Genomic DNA, 23,785 nt, shown 5'->3' on the forward strand with positions numbered 1-23,785 from the left:
GTGTTTTTTCCTGGAGAAAGTTCCATGTGCACTTGAAAAGAATGTGTATTCTGTATTGGGATGAGATATGTATTCTGTAGATATCTATTAAGTCCATCTGGTCTAATATGTCATTTAAGACCACTGTTTCCTTATTGGTTTTCTGTCTGGATGATCTATTCATTGATGTAAGTAGGGTATTATAATCCCATACTGTTACCATATTTTGTCAGTTTTTTCCTTTGTGTCTATTATTATTTGCTTTATATATTTAGGTGCTCCTATTAGGTGCTCCTATTAGGTGCTCCTATATTAGGTGCATATATGTTTACAAATGTTACCTCTGCTTCTTGGATTGATCCCTTTATCATTATATGATGTCCTCCTTTGTCTTTTGCTCTGGATTTTGTTTTAAAGTCTGTTCTGCCTGATAAAAGTATTGCTACCCCATAAGCTGTTATTCTTAAGGTTGTAAGGAGATATCATTAGCACTGTCCCTTCAAGTTAATTCTGATACTTAATGTCTTGGTAAGGTGGGATTGCTATAACAAAACACTATAGACTGGTTGGCTTAAACATCTGGCATTTATTTTTTATAGTTCTGTGAGTTTGAGAAATTCAAGATCAAGGTGCAAGCAGAGGGTGTTGAGGACCCTTTCCTGACTTGTAGACATCCGCCTTCTTGCTTTGTCCTCACAGAGAGGGAGAGAGAGCTTTACCCTCTCTTCCTTTTCTTATGAGGACACTAATGCCAGCCTGTGGGCCCTGCCCTCATATAACCTAATTACCACAAAAAGACCCCACCACCAGTTAGGTATTCAATATATACATTTTGGAGGAACACAAACATTCAGTCCATAATACTTCTTTTATCTTTTCTCTTTTCTGCTTCCACCTGAGGAAGATGATTCTGTATTTTTTATTTGCTTTTATTTTGAACATTATTTACTGTGATTCTGACATCAAAGAAGAACACAAAGTAAAAACTAAAAGTTCTTTCTTTAATCCTTAGTAGTGTCCCTCCTTAGAGTAACTAATGTTTATCTTCCAGAGTATATAAAAAATTATTGTCAGTATATATGGAATATGTGGCTCATTTTTTTACATTTATATCTTCAGTCCATCTGGATTTGTGTGTGTGTGTGTGCGTGTGTGTGTTTAGTAAAGCAGGGGTAGATCTATTTCCAAATATTAGCTCTTGTCCTTTCATCATGTCTTGACTAATTCATTATTTCCCCACTTGTACAACATATTACATATTGTATGCCATTCTATATGTTGATCTGTTTGTGTACTTTGAATTGTTTTAAGACATTAAGGTTTTTATTATATTTACTCTAGTATTCTTTCTCCCCTTTACTGTGCTATTGTGGCTTTTTTTTTTTAAACATAGTGTCCCTATTCTAGTTTCAATAAGTTTTGTCATGGTTTTTACTGAAGTTGCATTGAATTTGTGTGCTAACATGGAGAGATTTGCTGTCTAAGTAGTAGGTATTACGTCTTTCTTCTCAGGAACATATCTTCCATTTACTCAAGTTAATTTCTCAGGTTTCTAGATTCTTTACAACATTATTCATGGGTGTTTTAAATGTTAATATTTTGCAAATATTGACTTTTTCTACAGTAAGTTTGTAAAGGTTATCACTTGTTATGGCATGATGAATATACATTTTGTATACAGTTTGCATGGTTTGCAAGCAACCACATTATTTGTCCTAATAGCACTTTACTTGGCCTTCTTAGGTTTTTCTAGTAATAGGTTTTTCAAATAATAATTTTGTCTTTTCCTTTCTTATTCTTATTCTTCCTTCTTTCCTTTTCTTGTCTCATTGAATGGGAATTTCTAGTCTAAGTTGAATGATGATAATGACAGTGCACCATCTTGTCTTGGTCTTTCATTAATAACCATGCCCCCTTTTAAATTTTAGCGTTGTGATGGCCATTGATTTGAGAAAAATCTACTTTATTATTAAGACTCCTTTTCTCAGTTGTTACTTATTTTTTAAAAATCAGATAATGAGGGCTTCCCTGGTGGCACAGTGGTTAAAAATCCACCTGCCAGTGCAGGGGACACAAGTTCGAGTCCTGGTCTGGGAAGATCCCACATGCTGTGGAGCAACTAAGCCCGTGCGCCACAACTACTGAGCCTGCACTCTAGAGCCCGTGAGCCACAACTACTGAGTCTGTGTGCCACAACTACTGAAGCCCGTGTGCCTAGAGCCCGTGCTCCACAACAAGAGAAGCCACCACAATGAGAAGCCTGTGCAGCACAACAAAGCGTAGCCCCTGCTTGCCGCAACTAGAGAAAGCCTGTGTGCAGCAACAAAGATCCAACGCAGCCAAAAATTAAATTAATTAATTAAAAAATTAGATAATGAATATTGAATTCTATTAAATGTCTTTTTGGCATCAGATGAGAAAGTTACGTGACCTTTCAGTGTGATGAATAGTTTAAAAATATCCTTACATTCTTGAATATCCTACTTGGTCATTGTGTCTTTTTCTTTAAATAAAGAGCTGTGTGTTCTTTCATAATATTATATGAAATTTTCAATATTTGTAAATTGCCCTTTCATTTGCATAGTTTTGGGTATAGTACTAGGCTTACAATAGCTTGTTAAAATGCATTAGAATACTTTCATATTTTATATGTTTTAGGTTAAATTTTAAAAGCTTTGTAATTATGCTTGAAAGCATAATTACATATTATGTAAAGCATAATTACATAATGATGGTACATTTTTTGGACTTGATACTGTTTTGGTGGAGTGGCTAAAAGAAAGCCTTTTTCTGCTATAGCTGTTAAGTATGGTCAGTGTGAATTGTCAGTCCTTTTTTGTAATATCCTCAATCATCTCTTGGGTGGTAAAGTTTGCCCTCTTATCTAGCTATCTAGCTATGTATGTATCCATGTATGTATCTATCTAATATACTCATTTATGGTTTTTTTCTTCCCAAGAAGGAAAAAATATTATTCATGGAAATAATATTGTGTAAAGGTTTTGTTGTTTAGAACTGTTGAATATGTTTAAACACATTTTTCTTGGTTATCTTTTTAAGTGATACTTTTCTGCATTTTTGTATTTATTTAAAAGTATTAACTAGACATAACTCTAAATTTTAAAGGTATTTATACAGTTTCTATATTCAAGTGCTTATATTGGTTTACTTTTTAGTTTGAGCATTTATTTTGCCAGGACATGTATGTAAGTTGTAAACTCTCCAAGGATTTGTTATATATGTTCTAATATACCTGTTAGTGAAGATCATCTTGCTTGAGTTTAGTATTCATGAGTATTAGTCCTATGTTCCTAAAAATGATTTATATTTCATCCATTGCTTTTAGGAAGGAAATCATTATTATAAAAGTGAAGTTTGGTATCATTTTATTTTAACTTTTGCTTGTAGAATAGTTTTTTTTCATCTGTGAGATAGAAAAACTTAATTTCACATTTATATGTGTTTTTTGAATTCATGTTTTCTGGCAATTGGTCTATCTTTAATGAAGTCTTTTATACAGATTTTTGGTAGAGGAACTCTCCAAAGGAAGAAACTTCGGTATTATATTTGGTTTGACAGATCCTAAATGTGTTAATTATCTGTTGCTGAGTAACAAAATACCCTAAAATTTAATAGTATTAAAACAGCATATATTTATCACCTCTCAGTTTCTTTGGGTCAGGAATCTAGGCATAGATCAGCTGGGTCCTTTGTTTCAGAGTCTCTCACAAGGCTGCAGTCAGGGTGTCAGCTAGGGCTGGGACCTTACCTGGTGGCTTGACTGGGGAAGGACCTGCTCTTAAGCTTACTCTTGGCCCAATCTAGTGCTTTTCCACTGGAACACATATTGGTGATTATTTGATTCACCTGAGAATCATTCTTTGGGTCTTAAATCCAGCCCTGGGAACATCTAGCTCTTTTCAGTCCTTCCTGTTACTCGGTCATTAGTGTCTGTGTGTGTGTGTGTGTGTGTGTGTACTTACACAAGGAGAAGAAGGAAGAGGAAAACAGGAAGGGAGGGAATTTGATAATATGTTAATGTAACGTTTTTTCATTTTTAAGAACTACGCTTTTTTGTTTTTCCTTAGGTGCCTTAGCTGGACCAGTTATTGTGGAGCCACATGTCACAGCAGTATGGGGAAAGAATGTTTCGCTGAAGTGTTTAATTGAAGGAAATGAAACTATAACACAAATTTTATGGGAGAAGATACATGGCAAAAGTGCACAGACTGTTGCAGTTCATCATCCTCAATATGGATTCTCTGTTCAAGGAGAATATCAGGGAAGAGTCTTGTTTAAAAACTATTCACTTAATGATGCAACAATTACTCTACATAACATAGGATTCTCTGATTCTGGACAATATATATGCAAAGCTGTTACCTTCCCACTTGGAAATGCTCAGTCCTCTACAACTGTAACTGTATTAGGTAGGTGTACTTAAATTGCATATTTTGGTGGTGTGGTGAGGATTATTGTAAAAGTATTTTCAAGAACTTAAAATAATTGAAATTATATATAAATGTAGGTTTAAAATAAAATAATTCAGATATGTTTTTTCAAGTTCTGTCATAAAATTCTATGATTCTAGACTCTCAGTTTAAACTAAATCTTGTCCCTATCTATCTGTGTATCTGTATAAAGCTGTGTAATTTATAACTCTTTTACTTTCTTCATGAAAGATTGTTTTTTATTTATAATACTAAGTGCTGAGATTCTTTGACATTTATTTTCATTATTTCCCCTCAAATTTTCAACCTTTAAATTACCATCTTTAAATAAGCTTTTCCATTTTTTAAGTGACTGTGGTCTTAGAGCCATTGACATCTCATGTTTGTTTTTCAAATCAGATTTTATTTCTGCTGTTGCGGATTTGCATAGCTATTTGAATCTTGGTCTGTTGCTTGCACTGAAAGATCTTCTGCCTTTTCCTATCTGAAAACTATTAAAGTTTATAGCAGAATTTAGGAAGAGCTTATTAGCATTAAAATAGTCACCTGCAGTGAAAGGTAAACCAATTTGGAATAGCTGGTGAGTACTTTTATAATACTAGAAGGAGGATTAAGGAGTAAAAGCAACTGTAGCCATTTCCACCCAGAGTGGAACTCCTTTAATGGGTGGTCTTTGCTATGAATCTGCCTGTTTGCCTGTCAGGGACTTTGTAAGGTCTGCTGATAGCTTTCCCTACTCAGTCCTTCTTCACTTTTCTCCCAGATGTTGTTCCCTAATAAGCCTTTTGTACTCCTCATTTGATCTCAGTGTCTGCTTCCAGAGAACCAAATAACTACACAGCCTCTAATATTTAATGGCATGATTTCAGGGTCACTGATGTGCAGGAAAGAAATTTTGTCCAAATATGTTATATATTTTTTCATGTTGAGAAATACTATTTAAAAATAGAAATAACATTAAATATTTGAAGACTTTAATGTTTAAGAGCCTGCCCTAGGAGCTGTGGGAAAAATATAACTTATGTTTACAAAATTGATACCTTTGAGACCTGTTTTGATTGGAAGGCAGGGCATAAATATCTGAAAAATCAAGTGCAAGCCATTGGGGTAAAAAAAGTCACAGAAAAATTCAGTGTCAAGAAAAAATAGAAAAATAGTTCGCATGTAGAAGAGAGAACTCGTGAATAAGACTTTTTGCTTTAAATTTTAGTAATTCCCCTTAAATTAACACAATACTCAGTGGTTTAAAACTCTACTGTTGGTAGTATAAGACTAGTCACGCTTTTAGCTGGGTCTTCTTCTCTAACTTCATCTATTCCACTCCTTGCTCTACTTCTCCCAGCAACCCAAATTTTATAATCATAATTAACTATTTACACTTCATTAACACCTATATTTTTACATGTGTAGTTTTCTTATGCCTGGATTGCCACCTTTTTCCTCCTGTCTCTTTCTTCTAGATTCTTCTATTTAACTACTACTCATCAAACCACATCCTTTTTTTTAAAAAAAATAAATTTATTTTATTTATTTTTGGCTGCCTTGGGTCTTCGTTGCTGCACCCGGGCTTTCTCTAGTTGTGGCGAGCGGGGGCTACTCTTCGTTGTGGTACGCGGGCTTCTCATTGCGGTGGCTTCTCCTGTTGTGGAGCATGGGCTCTAGGCATGCAGGCTCAGTAGTTGTGGCACGCGGGCTCTAGAGTGGAGGCTCAGTAGTTGTGGCGCACGGGCTTAGTTGCTTCGTGGCATGTGGGATCTTCCTGGGCCAGAGCTTGAACCCGTGTCCCCTGCATTGGCAGGTGGATTCTTAACCACTGTGCCACCAGGGAAGCCCCAAACCACATCCTTTTGGAAGCCATTCTTGAAATATCTACCCCTCTGCAATTTGATGGGGTTTTTTTGCTCTTTTGCCTTTGTATCTTGAGCTTATCTGTGTTGTAGCAATTAACATAATGCTTATTGTATGTCTTCTTCACTATAAATTTATGGTGGACTGCAACCGTGCACTTTAAAATTTAACTTTATATCCCTAAAGCCTGTAAGAGTTTCTGGTATGTAGCAGTAATACACTAAATGTTATTTAAGTAGGGTATAGGAATGGATAAATAAACTCTGTAGTTTAGAAATGTTATGTAGAAAAGTAGTTGAGCCAGTCCTTGAATGGTGGATAGGTTTTAGGTAGGCAAAAAGGAAAGAAGTATAGGGAGGAGAATGAGCCAACGCAGGGAGGCAGAAAACAGCATATATTAGGGCAGAGTTTCTTCAGAATTGGCATTGTTGAACTTTTGGGCTAGAATTCTTGTGATGAGCTGTCCTGTGCATTGTAGACTGTTCAGCAGTATCCATGACCTCTACGCACTAGATGCTAGTAGCAGTTCCTTAAGTTTCAACAAGTTAGAATGTCTCTCAACATTGCCAAGTGTCCTCTGCGGGACCACTGAGTAATTTGTTGATTGTTCAAAGGATTTATATAAAATACAAGAATTAAAGGCTAGAAAGGTAGAGCAGGACCACTTTAAAGTAATCTAAATATTAAGATGGGGAATTTGAGCTTTATATTGCTGGAAATGCAAACTTAGTGTACAGCATTGTACTTCTTCTCATCTCTCTTCTTTTATTCTCAGATTCTTACTGTTTAATATTTATTTATTTATTTATTTTTGGCCACACTGCACGGCATACAGGATCTTAGTTCCCTGAGCAAGGATCAAACCTGTGCCCCCTGCAGTGGAAGCATGTAGCCCTAACCACTGGACAACCAGGGAAGTCCCAGATTCTCGCTGTTTAAAGCATGGTTCATGAACCAGCAGCAGTGGCATCACTTGGGAGCATGTTAGACATACAGAATTACAGACCCCTCCCAGACTTGTTGAATGATAAATCTACATTTTAGCAAGATCCGCAAGTACTTTTTATGCACAGGAGAGTTTGAGAAACACTGCTTTGACCATCTTCTCACCTTGCTTAGAGGGATACCTAACTAGTAGACCTGATTTAGAAGTAATGTGATGAAAGTTGTGATTTAAGATGATGAGTCTGGTGTTTTTGATGGATTGAAATGAAGAGTCCTGAAATCATAATGCCTCAGCCATGAGGCCATGAAAGCTTGAAGTTAATTTTCTAATTTCTTTCACTTGAGTGAGGAAGGGAACTACTACAAAGGAAAAATTAGCAGAACGTTGTAACTGACTATATATAATAAACTAGGGAGGTTTGAACAGTAACAGGTTTTGAACCTTAGTGATTGAGTAAATTATGTTACCATTAATTTAAATGGGCATATCTGAATGAAAAACATGTTGGGGATTGGGAGGATGAGACGATGAACTCAACATTTGGCTTATTGAGTTGGAGGATACATAGGCAAACAATTCCAGGTAGGTGGTTAGAAACTATAGAGTCAAGCTTTCTATCAAAAGCAAATAAAATCAGGGATCATCCAGGTAGTAGTGTTTATCAGATAAAAGTTTTTAAGAAACTTATAAAAAGTAACTGAAGGCCTAAGACTCAGTATTTATTAGGGCAGAGATTGGAAGAAATAGAGATGAGGCGTTCAAATAGATAGCTTTGAGAAAAACTGTCAAAGTAATATTATTCATATCAAGAGAAGAAAAAAGTTTTTAAGATTACTCTAGCAGCTTTTTCCCACAGTGAGAATCAAGCCATACAGAAAGTGATTTCAGTGACCATTTTATCGGTTCTCTGAAGGCTGGCACATAGCTACTGTCATTCTAAATGCATAGCCCAGAAGTTAATTCATTACTTACAGCAGATACCTGAAGGCATTAGAACTTAATTCTTTTGGAACTGATTGGGAAGAACTGCACTAAGTATCAAATTTTACCAAATCAGTCAAAGAGAACAGGCAAAGAAAAGTATTGAGTGTATAGATTAGGCAGTGACATTAGAGTTTCAAAGGAGTAGTAGTAATAGAAAGTGAATTAAGGAAATTAATATAGCAAAAAGCTTTGGGAACACTAAACAACAGATGCCCCATAGCAGAAGAGTTGTACAATTGGTTACTTCCTTTTGATATATGGGATATTATATAGTTGTTAAAATTATAGTTAAGAGAAGTATTGCTGCTTGAAAATAAAATGAGCCACAAAACTGTAGGTATGCCATGATTACATCTATATAGAAACTAGAAACAAATAAGAGAAGGAAATGGAAGAATATGATAATGACGGTATTAAGATATTACAGTTGTGGATAAGTTTTCTTTGTTTTTCCAATTTTTAGTAATATTACTTTTGTAATTAAAAAAAAAAAGATTTCCACTGCTGCACATGATGGAGTAACAGGGACTGGATTTACCCTTTCTCTCTCTAGCAACAAAAAAACTAGGCAGCTTAATAGGCATGGTAGGATTATGATCCCTGAAAGAAGGAAAATAAACAAGATGAGTTCTACAATTGCTCCAGCCTCCTCCTTAGGCAGTTTCCAGTGACAGCTCAGTGACAAGGAATTCAGGTAGAGAATGCTAGTCTCACTGAGTTTAAGAGACAGATTGGACAGGTGATTAGAATTTGTGGAACAGAATACTGGAAAGAAGGGAGCATGAGAGAGAAAGAGAGAATGTGTGTGCTTTAGAGACCTACAGAATGGCCCTCTGAAGTCTTTGACTTAGTACTAATCTATGTGCATGTGAGAGGAAACTTTTGAGGTGGATGAAAGAACCAACAGAAAGAAGTAGGCCTAACAATCCTGGCATTAATGCAGGGCCGGGAAAACTTCATGTTCCCCCAAATCAGAGTATATAGGGCATTGGGTAGCATCTTAAGAGGAAGCAACAACAAAACCACTAGACAGGGAAGGGTGCAGAGAAGTTAACTTAAATGTTGGGGAATATGAGAAAAGTAACTTTAGAAAGCAACTGAAGTGTACAACCAGGAGATTGATTCCCTTCAGAAGAAATAGAAATAACAATTTAAAATTGACTTTAAGGTAATTTTTTAAGTTCCTCGAAGATAAAAGCCTCTATTGATGGCACAGGTTAGTCACATTAACGCTCCCATGGTGGGGGATGGGCAAGTGAAATGTTAAAAAACCATTGAAAACTTCAAAGAAATAACAACATAGTGTGGAATATAACTAGACCAAATCTAAGAGAAGGTGGAAACAGAGAAATAAACCTAGTACCGAAAGCTGAAATCTGTATTCAACCTTGGGGACATTAGACAATTCAGAAGAGACACTTAAGATGATGAACTAAGATTTCGAGAACCTTGAGAAGTGAGAGAGACAAATATCTGAATGCAAGTCTGCTCAAGATGGGATGTCTAATAACCTTTCTTATATTCTCCTGGTACCCAGATGCTTAACAGTTTTCAGAATAATAGTACACGTGTAGTAAACCAGTCTTCTTATAGACTTCTAGGCCTGGTTTATATCACTTGAGTAGTCTGAAATTAAGGAGATCCTGGACTGGATAGTGTTCTCAGGAGCTAGCTTAGCAGAAGAAAACAAAGAAAGGTACTGCATTCTAAGCCTCAGATTATTTCTACCTTCATTATTTAAACTCAAGGATTCATCTGCTTGAATAACCAGGCATACAAGTAAAGAAGACTCCACAAGCAGCAGCCAGTGCAAACAAGACAACAGAAACAGACCTGCATGAGATGTTGGAATTATCGGACACAGACTGTTAAACAACAGTGCTTACCATTTGAAGGGATAAGTCAATCTCTTAAATTTCTGTAGAGAACAAGAAATTTGGTCTACTTCGAGGCCAAATTACTATGTGATATATATAGTAATTTGGCCTCGAAGTAGACAGGTAACTCTTAGTACAAACATACCTTGGAGACATTGTGGGTTCAGTTCTAGACCACTGTAATAAAGCTAGTATTGCAATAAAGTGAATATCACAGTAAACCAGTCACATGAATTTTTGGTTTCCCAGTGTTATAAAAATTATGTTTAGGGCTTCCCTGGTGGCGCAGTGGTTGAGAGTCTGCCTGCTGATGCAGGGGGCGCGGGTTCGTGCCCCGGTCCAGGAGGATCCCACGTGCCGCGGAGCAGCTGGGCCCGTGAGCCATGGCCGCTGAGCCTGCGCGTCCGGAGCCTGTGCTCCGCAATGGGAGAGGCTGCGGCAGTTAGAGGCCCGCGTACTGCCAAAAAAAAAAAAAAAAATTATGTTTATACTATACTATAGTCTGTTAAGTGTGCAGTAGTATTACGTCTTCTTTTTTTTTTTACATCTTTATTGGAGTATAATTGCTTTACAATGATGTGTTTCTGCTGTATAACAAAGTGAATCAGCTATGTGTATACACACATTCCCATATTCCCTCCCTCTTGTGTCTCCCTCCCACCCTCCCTATCCCACCCCTCTAGGTGGTCACAAAGCACAGAGCTGATTTCCCTGTGCTATGCGGCTGCTTCCCACTAGCTATCTATTTGACATTTGGTAGTGTATGTCCATGCCACTCTCTCACTTCGTCCCAGCTTACCCTTCCCCCTCCCCATGTCCTCAGGTCCATTCTTTACATCTGCATCTTCATTCCTGTCCTGCCCCTAGGTTCTTCAGAACCACTTTTTTTTTAGATTCCATATATATGTGTTAGCATACGGTATTTGTTTTTCTCTTTCTGTTACTTCAGTCTGTATGACAGACTCTAGGTCCATTCACCTCACTACAAATAGCTCAATTTTGTTTCTTTTTATGGCTGAGTAATATTCCATTGTATATATGTGCCACATCTTCTTTATCCATTCATCTGTCACCGGACACTTAGGTTGCTTCCATGTCCTTGCTATTGTAAATGGTGCTGCAGTGAACATTCTGGTACCGACTCTTTTTGAATTATGGTTTTCTCAGGATATACGCCCAGTAGTGGGATTGCTGGGTCGTATGGTAGTTCTATTTGAGTTCTTTGAGGAACCTCCTACTGTTCTCCGTAGTGGCTGTATCAATTTATATTCCCACCAACAGTGCAAGAGGGTTCCCTTTTCTCCACACCCTCTCCAGCATTTATTGTTTGTAGATATTTTAATGATGGCTATTCTGACTGGTGTGAGGTGATACTTTATTGTAGTTTTGATACAGTAGTATTATGTCTTAAAAAGCAATGTACATACCTTAATTTAAAAAACATTTTGTTGCTAAAAAGTGCTAACCATCATCTGAGTCTTCATCCAGTTGTAATCTTTTTACAGTAGTAACATCGAAGATCACAGATCCTCATAACACATATAATAATAAAGAAAAAGGTTGAAATATTGTGAGAATTACCAAAATGTGACAGAGACAGGAAGTGAGCAAATGCTGTTGGAAAAATGGTGCTGATAAACTTGATCAGTGCAGGGTTGCCCCAAACTTTCTGTTCGTGAACAATGCAATATTTATGAAGCACAATACAGCAAAGTGCAATCAAATGAGGTGTGCCTGTATATAAAAGCAGTTAACTGATAAATTTTATGCATTTGAATTAAAAACTTCTGCTCATCAAAACACACCATAGGGTAAAGAGACAAGCCCTAAACTGGTGGAAGATATTTTCACATATAATCAGAAAAGGACTCTCCCAAATCAGTAAGAAAAAAACAATTGGCTTTAATAGGTATTTTGCAGAAGAAGAAATTCCAAATGGCTCATAAACAAGAAAAGATCCTTAACGTCATTCATAATCTGAGAAATTAGAAACAAAGTTTCAATGATATGCTGTTACATACTTACGAGGTTGGCAAACATTGAGAAGTCTGGTTATCAACTGTAGTGGGTATGTTGGACCAACCAGAGTGCTAAGATTGGGAGTAAATTGGTACTTTGGAAAGCTTTTTGGTATTATCTGGTAAATAATGGAAATAAACATAGTACCAAGGGATAAACTACAGGAACTTTTATACAAATATACCAAGATACATGAATGAAAATGTTTCTTATAAAATTGTTTGTACCAAACAGGAAATAGCACCAATGTCCAACAGTAAATGAACCATACAGTAGTTAACACTAATAATTTATACAATTGCATGCAAATCTAAATGATCTAAAAGTAAAAACTAAAAAAAAGAAGAATTACAAAATAATAATCTAAGGCGAAATGATCCCACATAAATAAATCTCAGGAGCAGAAAGTTGAGACAAAAAATATTTAAAAAATGAACCAATTAGAAATTTTGGAAATGAAAAAATGTCTTTTAGATTAAAAAGTTAATGCACACAGTAACCTATAGGCTTGAGCCAAAGAATTCATGACGGTGAGTACTCAGGAATTTACACAGAAAGGAGCATATAAAATTTGCTGGAAAATGTGAAGAGGTAGCTAGCATACATATGGAGGGTAGATTAAAGGGGTCTAACATTAAGGTTACTTCCTCTGCTGAGGAGCTTTCTTATACCAGATAAAGGTAGGTAGCATGTACACTTCAATAAACTGTTAGTGACATTACATTTTAACAGTACCTATATTAAATGTGTTGTAAACATTTTTGCTGCAAATTGAAGCATTATACATTAAAACCGCTTTTTCTTTTCCCTGGTGGCGTAGTGGTTAAGAATACACCTGCCAATTTGGGGGACACGGGTTCGAGCCCTGGTCCAGGAAGATACCATGTGCCACAGAGCATCTAAGCCCATGTGCCACAGGCTTAGTAGTGTAATAGTAATAGTACCTTTAATCTCCTTTCAGAGTAGCAGTACCTTTAATCTCCTAATGGAAATTATGATCAAATTTGCAGGAATTTTTTTTATATACTAATTTTGGGGAAAACTCAAAAACTTGTCCCTGTAAAGAAAAGTGTATCTTTACCAGGGAGAGCCATCTTTGTGATGGTTATGTAAAGTCTTGCTTTTTGTTTGGTCTGGTTCATGATCTTCTCGTTCCAAGAATCCAACTGGTGTTGGCATTTAATGTGTGTGTATTTTATATGCAGTTGTCTCTAAGTTTATGAAATATGGCTAGTTGTGGCTTGGAAGGAGTAAGTACGCTTTTGATTGAAATGTAACTAATTTTTTTAAATTTAAACAGTTGAACCCACTGTGAGCCTGATAAAAGGGCCAGATTCTTTAATTGATGGAGGAAATGAAACAGTAGCAGCCATTTGTATCGCAGCCACTGGAAAACCAGTTGCACATATTGATTGGGAAGGTGATCTTGGTGAAATGGAATCCACTACGACTTCTTTTCCAAATGAAACAGCAACAATTGTCAGCCAATACAAGCTTTTTCCTACCAGATTTGCTAGAGGAAGGCGGATTACTTGTGTTGTAAAACATCCAGCCTTGGAAAAGGACATCCGATATTCTTTCATATTAGACATACAGTGTAAGTAAAGAATAACATTTACCTTTTAAACATCATGCATTTTATTTTCTCCCTTTAACATAATTCTGTATCAAGCTGTCTTTAGTTTGAATATTTAATATTCAGATATTGTTATAGATTTTCCTTGTTGACATTTTTTCTTAATTAAAAAAGAATATTTTCATGGCAATTCCATTTAACCAGAACATATTTATGTTTGTAAAGACAGACAATGATTTTAAAGTTGCTGTCCAACTTAAAATTATTTAGCCTTGTCCTTTTTAGACCTTAAAAATAAGCTAGATTGGGTGAATTGTGGAAATTTATACCTCAGAATGTGCAATACTTGGCGAAAAACAGCTCCTTCTCCAATCCAATTAATTTAGCTGTTACTCATTTTTATTGATTCTACCCATGATGTTTTCAGCAAGGATCTTTTACTTCCTAGATGCATTTTAATTAGTTTGAAAATTTGTGTTTTTTCAGTATTATTTCTAGTCTGATTTTATTGATCATGTTGTAAGATCCTCATAAAGGTAAAACAGAGTCATCGTTGGGATAATAATAATCTTAGATAAGGTTCAAACCTGGCCCACCTTGTGCTTTTATTTTTTTGGTTAAGGGATACTCTCTTGTGTGTATGTTTGTGTGGATATGTACATGTGTGTATATACTTTCCCCTCTTCTATAAAGTTTCTCATTTTTGATACATTCTTTGTGTAGCATTTTAAAATTTTGAGCAAGAGAAAAAGTGATGGTGTAGATAGCATATAGCAAAGATAATGAAAATTAAGTAGGTTAAAGATAAAATTAGGAGAAGTGTTTAGGTTCTGGGGTCATTTCCATCCATGCACAGATCATAAATCTAGGTAGGTTTTTGAAGGAAATGTTCTGTTTTTTGTTGTTATTGTTTTGTTTTTTTTGATATGACATTCATGGAATTTTACACATATTCATTATACTTGGTATAATTAATGGTTTTTAAAACTAATTCTAAGGATCTTTTTAAACATTTACAGGGTTAAACTTGAGAAGCTGTGTTACATGGATGTTATTACCATTGTATTCTTGAGTGCAAATACAGTCCTAGTAGTAGTCCCTCGGTATCCATGAGGGATTGGTTCCAGGACTCCTTCAGTTACCAAAATCCGAGGATGCTCAAATCCTTTATATAAAATGGCATAGTATCAATATTTGTATGTAATCTACACACATCCTCCCATGTACTTTAAATAATCTCTAGATTACTTATAATACCTAATACAATGTAAATGTTATGTAAATAGCTATAAATTCAATGAAAATACTATGGAAATAGTTGCTGGTGTGCAGCAAATTCAAGTTTTGCTTTTTTGAACTTTGTAGAATTTCTTTTTTCCTGAATATTTTTCAACCACAGTTGGTTGAATCCACAGATGCTGAATTCATGGATACAGAGGGCTGACTGTACCTTCTTTTCGCCTCACTTATTTGGAGAATCCAAATAAAATTTTTCTTCTTTTTCTTTCTTGCTTTTACATACTTTTAACTTTTTCTTTTAAAATTTACATCCTGGTTGTAAGTACCATTAATATTTTTCTCATATATATTTTTTTCTTCCCTGTGTCTAATAATGACTGAAATTTTCTTCAGTATTTATACTATTATTTTTTTGTTTGCCTGAATGAAATTCTAAATGTGTAAAAATATTTCTCCTGATGTAAAACTTTATAATTATGGTTTAGATTTAGTGGCCTACTCCTAAAATGTTCTCAGAGTATTCTTTTCTCCTGTTAATTGGGCCCTCTGAAACATGTAAACAAAGCTTAAGGAGATAAAATCTTATATCCAGAATTCATATCTCAAAATTTGGAGGTATTCTTTGGGGATACTTTACTACCTATTTTCTCCTCCTTTGAAAATAACTTAAACTCACATACATCTGTACTGTTCTTTCAGTAACATTTTTTATTACCAATTTTAAGTTAGAAAAAATGTTTGTTAATTCTTTGTATTTATAAGAGGCAGACATTTTTTTAAATTATTAAGGTAATTGTACCTTAGTATAAAAAGTTTAATTTTTTTACTACTTTTTTTTGTAAACTTTGCTTGATTGACTTAAGGCTTCCCTGCAGAGTTAAAGACTGACCTGGTCTCTCTCTAACTTCCCATCTGGCCACGTACTCTTTATCTAGTTTACTTGTATAGCTCACAGAAGGGTGGAACGTCCCTGTACCATACATAAATAGCATTTCTTTATCTTTTCTCTTAGTATCGTATTCTTTTCCTTCTTGGCCCTCATAACGGATTTTAGTTAAAGTTTTTAAAATGTCATCTTTCCTGTTACCATTAGAATGTAAATTTTGTGAATACAGAGTCTACATGTATACTAAACATCTAAAACAGTGCCTGTCACTTAATAGGAGCTAAACAATGGTGGTTGAATGAATGATTAGTATTGGATTTTACAGTTTGAAGGTATAAATTTATATTGATGGTAGATGTGGATAATTGCTCATTTAGCTAATTATATTGCACATATGCTGAAAGACCTTTGTGTACTTTTAGGCCATGAATAAAAATTTAATGTTTTAGAACAGTTGAGGCCTCAGATAATTTACTTTAGTTGTGATTATAGTCTTAGAAAGTTTGTCACATCTTTACATGCCCAAAGGATATTAATTAATTGTAATATAAGGAATCTTATTTTATTTTTTGTAATTGGTATCTCTTAGGGAATATTTCCTTTTGAATTAAACATTTCTTTAAAGACAGTTTTATGTAGTGACTTGGTACTTAAATGCCATGTCTCATCGAATTACCAACTATATTTTCTTTGTTCATATACCTCTGTGTATTTCATAACAGGGCTCTTACATTTTGCTTTTGGTGATTATAGGTTTGTGAATATTCTTACACTGTGTCCATAATAACTAGAATTGTACATGCTTATAGCTGCCTAGTGTTTGGTGCTCATTGTCCATTCATTCAATCATTCTTTTAGTCAACCAGTATTTACTGAGTACTGTATTCCTTATTTCTTATGTATATGAGAGAAGGAAAATACACCACTTCTAAAGTTGTGTATTATGTTAATGCTTTATCGTTGTGTATTGCATCTATCATTCACAAAAGATAATCTGTTGTATAATGCATTTATTTTATAGACGCTCCTGAGGTTTCAGTAACAGGCTATGATGGAAACTGGTTTGTAGGAAGAAAAGGTGTTAATCTCAAGTGTAATGCTGATGCAAATCCACCACCCTTCAAATCTGTGTGGAGCAGGTAATAATGTTAGATACTTCTAAAGAGAAATTATTTAAAAGTCAAAAGTATTCTTAAATGCATATTGGAAGTTTTTATCAGTGTAATATATGATTACACTAAGAGCTGGAAATTAAATTAAGGGTTTCTAAGTGTTTTTCTGCCCCACCTCTCCCCACCTTCCAGCCCCCACGATTCTGTTCCTCGGAGGCTACTTTGGCGATGTTAGCAATTCCTTCTGGTGTTTATCATCATTGGTCTTAAACTGCTGCTTCTTAATTTACTAATCTTTAACACTGTCTATTGACTTCTTATTATGAAAATGAAAATTTAATTTTATATCTACCCCTTCACACATAAACATACTCATATACATATTCCTGACCTTCATCGTCCCAATGAAATTAAGCTACTTTGAAATAAACTGTGTAATCGTTGCCTTCCTATGACAGGTAAATATTATTTACTGAGAGTTAAGTAGTATACTGGAATTTTGTTTTCTTTTGTTTCTAAAGCTGTTTGTTTTTCCTGAGGCTAATAATTGCTTCTCTTTACTTGTGTAGTTTACTATCTGAATATCCTTGATTCTCTTTATCTGTGGAATTTCAAACTGCTATACTGAGGTTTGCTTTCGTATTTCTCAGTGTTTGCACCCCTCCCCCCACGCCCCACACCTTCTCAGTCTAGAGAATTGTATCTGTCAACTGTGGATTCTCTTCTCTTCTCTTCTTTCTTTTTCTTTTCTTCTTTTTTTTTCCCTTGGTCATTAACCCTGCTTTTTTTGTTTGTTTGTTTGCTTGTACTGGAATTCCTATTTATTGTATACTAAACATTCTTTCTTATTAGTTTTCAGTTTTTGTTATTCTCCCAAGATTTCCTCGATCCCTCTGCTCCACTGATTGAAAATTTTCTTTTGACATATTTTCAGTTTCTAAGAGTGTTTTCTTATTCTCTGTTCATTTTCATAGCATCCTTTTCGTATTTTATGGATGTAGTATCTTCTGGTTTCTTCCTAGAGATACTAGAATTATTTCCTCTGAAGAGTTTTTTCTGCTTCTTACATATTGTTTCTTTTTTCCTCCAGGTTCTTTTTTTTGGTCTTTCATTTTGTAGATATTTCTTAATTTTCTCAGTTGTCCAGTCATTTCACAGTGATGCATTAAAATAAAATACTGAATGGAAACTCTTCAGCATTTTATTTTAAATGGGGAGTACCTACTGGGTAGATTCCACTTCGAGTGATCAACTAGAGAGGAGTTTATTTCACTGGGGGAGCTTCAGATATCAGTTACTGAAGAGTAGAATTCTTTTTTTCATGGCCATTCAGTTTATTTATTGAATTAACCTTCATTATTTTGCCTAAAACATAAATGCCTGGTATCTGTACAGAGTTGAGAGGAGTCTGTTTTTTTGTTTTTTCAACTTTCAACTGATCTTATTTTTAGCCCTCTGCCTCACTCTGGCCTTCTGCAGTAGTGAGTCAAACTCCAGATCTTGGGTTCAGTGGACCACACTAGCTGCTTCCTCATTCATATGCCTCCTGCAAGCACTTCTTCAGCTAAAAGCAGAGGTTTTCAGTCTTGGCACTGTTGACATTTTGGGCTGGATAAATCTTTGTTGTTGGAGGCAGTCTTGTGAATTGTGGGATGTTTAGTGGCATCCCTGGCCTCTATTCTCTACAGCCAGCGGCACATACTCCCCCACCTCAAGTTGTGACAACCAAAACTGTCTCAAGACATACCAGGTATGTCCCCTGGAGACAGAATTACTCCTGATTGGGAAACATTGGCCTAAAGCATATATTGTTTTCCCCATCTGTTTTCTGTCTTCTAAAAGTTTATTGAAACATCTGATGAATTCTACCTCCTGTTCTCTTTCTCCGCGTTGGTTTTTAATAGTTTTTTCATTCCTTTAATCTTACTTTAGGTGATATTTTGTGGGTGCAAGGAAAGAGTATATTTGGTCAATCTATTGTCTTTTAGCAAAGATAAAGTTTTAAAAGTAGAGAAGGCCTTCCATTTACATTTTCTTCAATGTGGGAAGAAGGCATTGGTTAAGATGTGTGATAGGGTATTTCTAAAAGTCATACAATTCTGAGTTCTTATGCTGGTGTCTGTACTGGGAGATGTCTTTTTTTTTTTTTGCGGTACGCGGGCCTCTCACTGTTGTGGCCTCTCCCATTGCGGAGCACAGGCTCCGGACGCGCAGGCTCAGCGACCATGGCTCACGGGCCCAGCCGCTCCGCGGCCTGTGGGATCTTCCCGGACCGGGGCATGAACCCGTATCCTCTGCATCGGCAGGCGGACTCTCAACCACTGCGCCATCAGGGAAGCCCGGAGATGTCTTTTTTAAATAAGTTATTTAACCTTTCTAATCCTTTGTTTCCTCATTGATAATGGTACCCCATAGAGTTTTTGTGAGGGTAGAGGCAGTGAATATAAATCATGTAACATAGGTACAGGAGCATGGAAGGTGCTTAGCGTGTCATTTGTTGTGAGTTTAATAAGATATTAAATTTTTCTAGCTTATTTGAATAAACAACTTTAAAGGATTATAAGCCATTTTTACATTTCTCAGAATTAAAGGGGTTAGAATTTTGGGCCCAAAGTACAGAGCTAACTGATAAGATACATAGACTTCATATTCATTCTTATACTCCTAGAAAAAGGGTTTACCTTTTGAAAGCTGATGCTTGTAAAAATGTTCTTTCCAAAGTCCTCTTAAGAAGAATATATGGGGTTTTTGTTTTTGTTCTTTAAACCATGTAAGAATATTACCTTTATCCTTCAATGCAAATTAACGTCATAGCAACTGTAAAAGATTTTACTGATTGTTCTTTTATGCACTTGAGATCACAGACCAAAATCCTTCTATCTGTTCTCCAGTGTTGATTTGCTTCTTTCTACCTTTTCATTGTTCTGTGTTCTTATTACCTTTGTAATTAGTTGTTGGTCTCCTACTAATGTGCTTAGATCATTGAAAGCAAGGACCTAATCTTATTTACCTGTGCATTTCAGCAACACCAGCAGAACAGAGTATGGTAAATAGTAAGTTCTTAGTAATTAAATAATGGATGGCTGAGTGAACGAGTGAATGCACTTTTTGAAAATCTGCTTAGCTCAAACTGTAGTAGTAGTTGAGTGCCTGGGTTTACTTCACTTTTTATCCTCTTATCTTAAAAAATAATTTATGGGCTATAAAAACACTTTCAAAATAAAGACCTATTGGTTTTTCCCCCCCATGGGGTATATACCCTAAGGTTGGAAAAATGAGGTATAACAGTATACTTAGTTCCATTGCAATGAATGGTTTTAGAGTTCTTGTAGTGGGATTTTATTCCTATTATGGTTTATAATAATGTGTACACCAGATAGGACCTTTTAACCCAATTAGTAGAGAAACCATTTAAAAAGAGTTATTATTGATACCAAAGGTGCATTGGTTTTTGTTGTCACAGATTTTGTTGTTCACCTTATGAGTGAAATTATTGTATAAGAAGACCCTTGTTGGTGCTTTAGAAATTAACCATCTTTGGATAGGGCACAGTATAGATTTAGTTGTTCCGTATTAAATGTTGCTCTTTAAGTATGTTACAGAAGGTGCTAAAACATTATCATGTACTAAAATGATGACTTTTCATTAAGCAACTTGTAGATGTATCATGTATAGATTCATAATTCACTGAGAATTATTTTAATTCTTTGGATACTATGGGTATGTCTTCAAATAATGTATATTTCTAATTTTCCAGTTTTCCAAATGTAATTCTTTAAAAATCACATTTTTTTTCTCTCCTTCCCTCCTATTCCCTCTAATGTTAGCCTAGCTTCACTTATATTAATTGATATGAATTGATATTTTGAAAGAATGGGTATTCTTAATGGACTTTATCAATTAATTCATCTCTATTAAAATGAAAATTCATAACATATGCTTTTATTTCATAGTGACTTTTACCTAAAGGATACTGATTCTTTCACTGACAACTAGGAAGTATAATATCTTATTTAAATAGCTGTCAATGAATAGAATCTGAAGATATTTAAAGTAATTTTGTGCCTTTTAAAATATAGGTTGGATGGACAGTGGCCTGATGGTTTATTGGCTTCAGACAATACTCTTCATTTTGTCCATCCACTGACTTTCAATTATTCTGGTGTTTATGTCTGTAAAGTGACCAATTCCCTTGGTCAAAGAAGTGATCAAAAGGTCATCTATATTTCAGGTAAGTTACTGTTTACTCACAAAATGAGTTACTTAAATTATTTCTGTAACAACCATCATAACAATAACGCTATGATCTAGGCAGTAATTTATACTTGTGAAGATACATATTCCTCAGTGTGAGGTTTTCCAAATAATCTACCTGAAATACATAGGTAAAGTGGCATTCCATTACTTAAAAAATGTCAAAACGTCTCTGCAATAAGTTCATATACATTTTAAGACCTTATGCATATAGCTAATTTTTCAGTTAAATAGTATTAGATATTCTTTTTATTGGTAGTGTGTACCCTTCTAGGTTCTTTCGTATTTACACCAAGAATAAATGTTGGATTTTTTTGTTTGTTTTTGGTAAGCTACTCTGCACATGTGTCTAATAAATAAAATGGGATATCAATTTTGATGAACCTCTTATTAAATATCATTGTCACTCAATATGAGGCTATACCATATAGAGTTACTGAGAGGTGAAGTAGGAACGCTACTGAAAATGTTCCAATGAAATAGAATTTAAGATGTGCTTTATGGTCAGTCCATAAGCCATTAAGAACTTAGAATTTATGCATTCCATTTGTTTCACTGTGAATGTTTTTATCAATTTGACTGAGTATATATTTGGGTATTTACAAAACATAGTTGGAGCCAAAAATATATTTTTCCTGGGTGTAGCTATAAATAATAAATTATCAATGGAATGCTTATTTATAAAAATTATATAAATATTTTAAACGTTTCCCTCCTGACTATAAGAATGTAGCAATCTTTGTGTCTAACAAATGGAAAGTTAGAGGAAAAAGGAAGAGAATCTTGAGAAATGGAGGTTTGTATGGTAATTAGATAATAGGTAGTTAAGATTTTTTTCTGTGTTCAGTCTAAAACTAAATTTTCTTAAATCGAAGTGTAGTTGATTTATAATGTTTCATGTGTACAACAAAGTGATTCAGTTTTATATATGTATAGATACATATTCTTTTTCAGATTCTTTTCCATGATTTTAGAGAAATTTTAAGCTTGCATTAATGTTACATTCTTAGTCCTTCTGTGATCACTTAATCTAAGAACAGTTTCCCATATTATTTTCTCATGATATTTACCACAGTTTGTAGTTGTATGATTATTTATTTACCTATTATCTATCCTCATATTTAAACAATTTGTGTGTTTGTTTTTTTTTATTACTGTATACTCAGCACTTAGTGCCTGGCACATGATACACAATTTTTTTTGGCATGTATCTCACAAGAAGATTAGAGCTTTGTACATCTCTAGCTAGTCCTTTCTGCCAACAGCAGTGCTTTGGTGTAAATCTATTAGTATATTAGTCTCTCTTTCTTCCCTTAGAGGTTTTTTTATTTTAAAAAAAAGAAAAGGAATCTTAAAGCCACAGGAAATCCATATTTAAAATGTGGTTACCTAAGGACCGATTACTTTTTATTTCTGTTGTACAAAATTTGGTGTGGGATATTACTTGTAAATCCTAGGCTCAATGTGTTCTAATTATGTAATCATTTAAATATCAAGCCTCAATTTTGGTGTCTTATCTATTGGTGATATGTTAAATTTATATCTTTGGTATTCTGGGTCCATTTCCCAGTACTCGTGACTTGTGCGTCCCACTGCATCTTAGTGATCATTAACCTTCTATGTAGAAGTATAATATGCATTCAGAACTGAGTTCCTCATCTTTCTTCTGCCTCTTGCCACCGAATCTCTTTCTCCAGCAGTCTTTGTTTGCCTTTTCTGTTATTGGTAGCTCCATCCTTACATTTGCTCAGGGCATGAAATCCTTGATACTTACTCCTGATTTTAATTTTCCCCTCATACCCCACCCCATCCATCAACAAATTGATGTGAGCTCTCTCATTATATTATATACAGAACCTTACCAATTCTCCACTTTCGTTGCCAGTATTCTGGCACAAACCATCAGGCAACCCTTACTTCACTATAGAACAGCCATTTAATTTTCCTACTTTTCAATCTGTCATCAAATGAGCAGGCAGAATAATCCTTTTAAAGGGCATGTTGGATCATGTCGGTCCTCTCCTCCAAACCTTCCATGGACTTCCCATTTTGCCCACAATGAAAACCAAATCTTTACAGTGATTTATAAGCTCTGTACACGTTATGGCCCTAGATTATCTCCCTGAGCTCACCTCTTATTATATACCTTGTACACCTGGCTTCAGCCACCCTGGCCACTTTGCTGTTCTCTGAACAGAACAGGCACATTCCTACCTCAGAGTCATTGCACTTTCTGTTTCCACTGCCTAGAATGTTCTTCAGATATCCTCATACCTCTTTCCCTTCAGGGAAAGAGGTATTTGTTCAAATATCACCTTCACAGCCATATTTAAAATTGAAACCTCAGGCTTCCCTGGTGGCGCAGTGGTTGAGAGTCCGCCTGCCGATGCAGGGGACACGGGTTCATGCCCTGGTCTGGGAAGATCCCACATGCCGCGGAGCGGCTGGGCCCGTGAGCCATGGCCGCTAAGCCTGTGTGTCCGGAGCCTGTGCTCCGCAACGGGAGAGGCCACAGCAGTGAGAGGCCCACGTACCGCAAAAAAAAAAATTGAAACCTCTCTCTTCTCACCCCTTTACTACTGTCTGTCATTCTTCTCTGCCTTATTTTTTCTCT

The 23,785-nt window shown here is 35.3% G+C and overlaps 1 protein-coding gene across 4 annotated transcripts in view; it reads left to right on the forward strand.

The window, feature by feature from the left end:
- The window catches only part of NECTIN3 (nectin cell adhesion molecule 3), a 146,853-nt gene that overhangs the window by 45,673 nt on the left and 77,395 nt on the right, over positions 1 to 23,785 (forward strand). For all 4 annotated transcript variants that reach the window (XM_060010614.1, XM_069540630.1, XM_069540631.1 and 1 more), the window contains exons 2-5: positions 4,068 to 4,409; positions 13,405 to 13,701; positions 16,827 to 16,944; positions 20,997 to 21,148. In XM_060010614.1, coding sequence (XP_059866597.1) covers positions 4,068 to 4,409; positions 13,405 to 13,701; positions 16,827 to 16,944; positions 20,997 to 21,148 — 909 coding nt within the window. The remainder of the gene's footprint in view (positions 1 to 4,067; positions 4,410 to 13,404; positions 13,702 to 16,826; positions 16,945 to 20,996; positions 21,149 to 23,785) is intronic.

Source organism: Delphinus delphis, chromosome 4 (genome assembly GCF_949987515.2).
Source record: "Delphinus delphis chromosome 4, mDelDel1.2, whole genome shotgun sequence".
Taxonomy (NCBI): domain Eukaryota; kingdom Metazoa; phylum Chordata; class Mammalia; order Artiodactyla; family Delphinidae; genus Delphinus; species Delphinus delphis.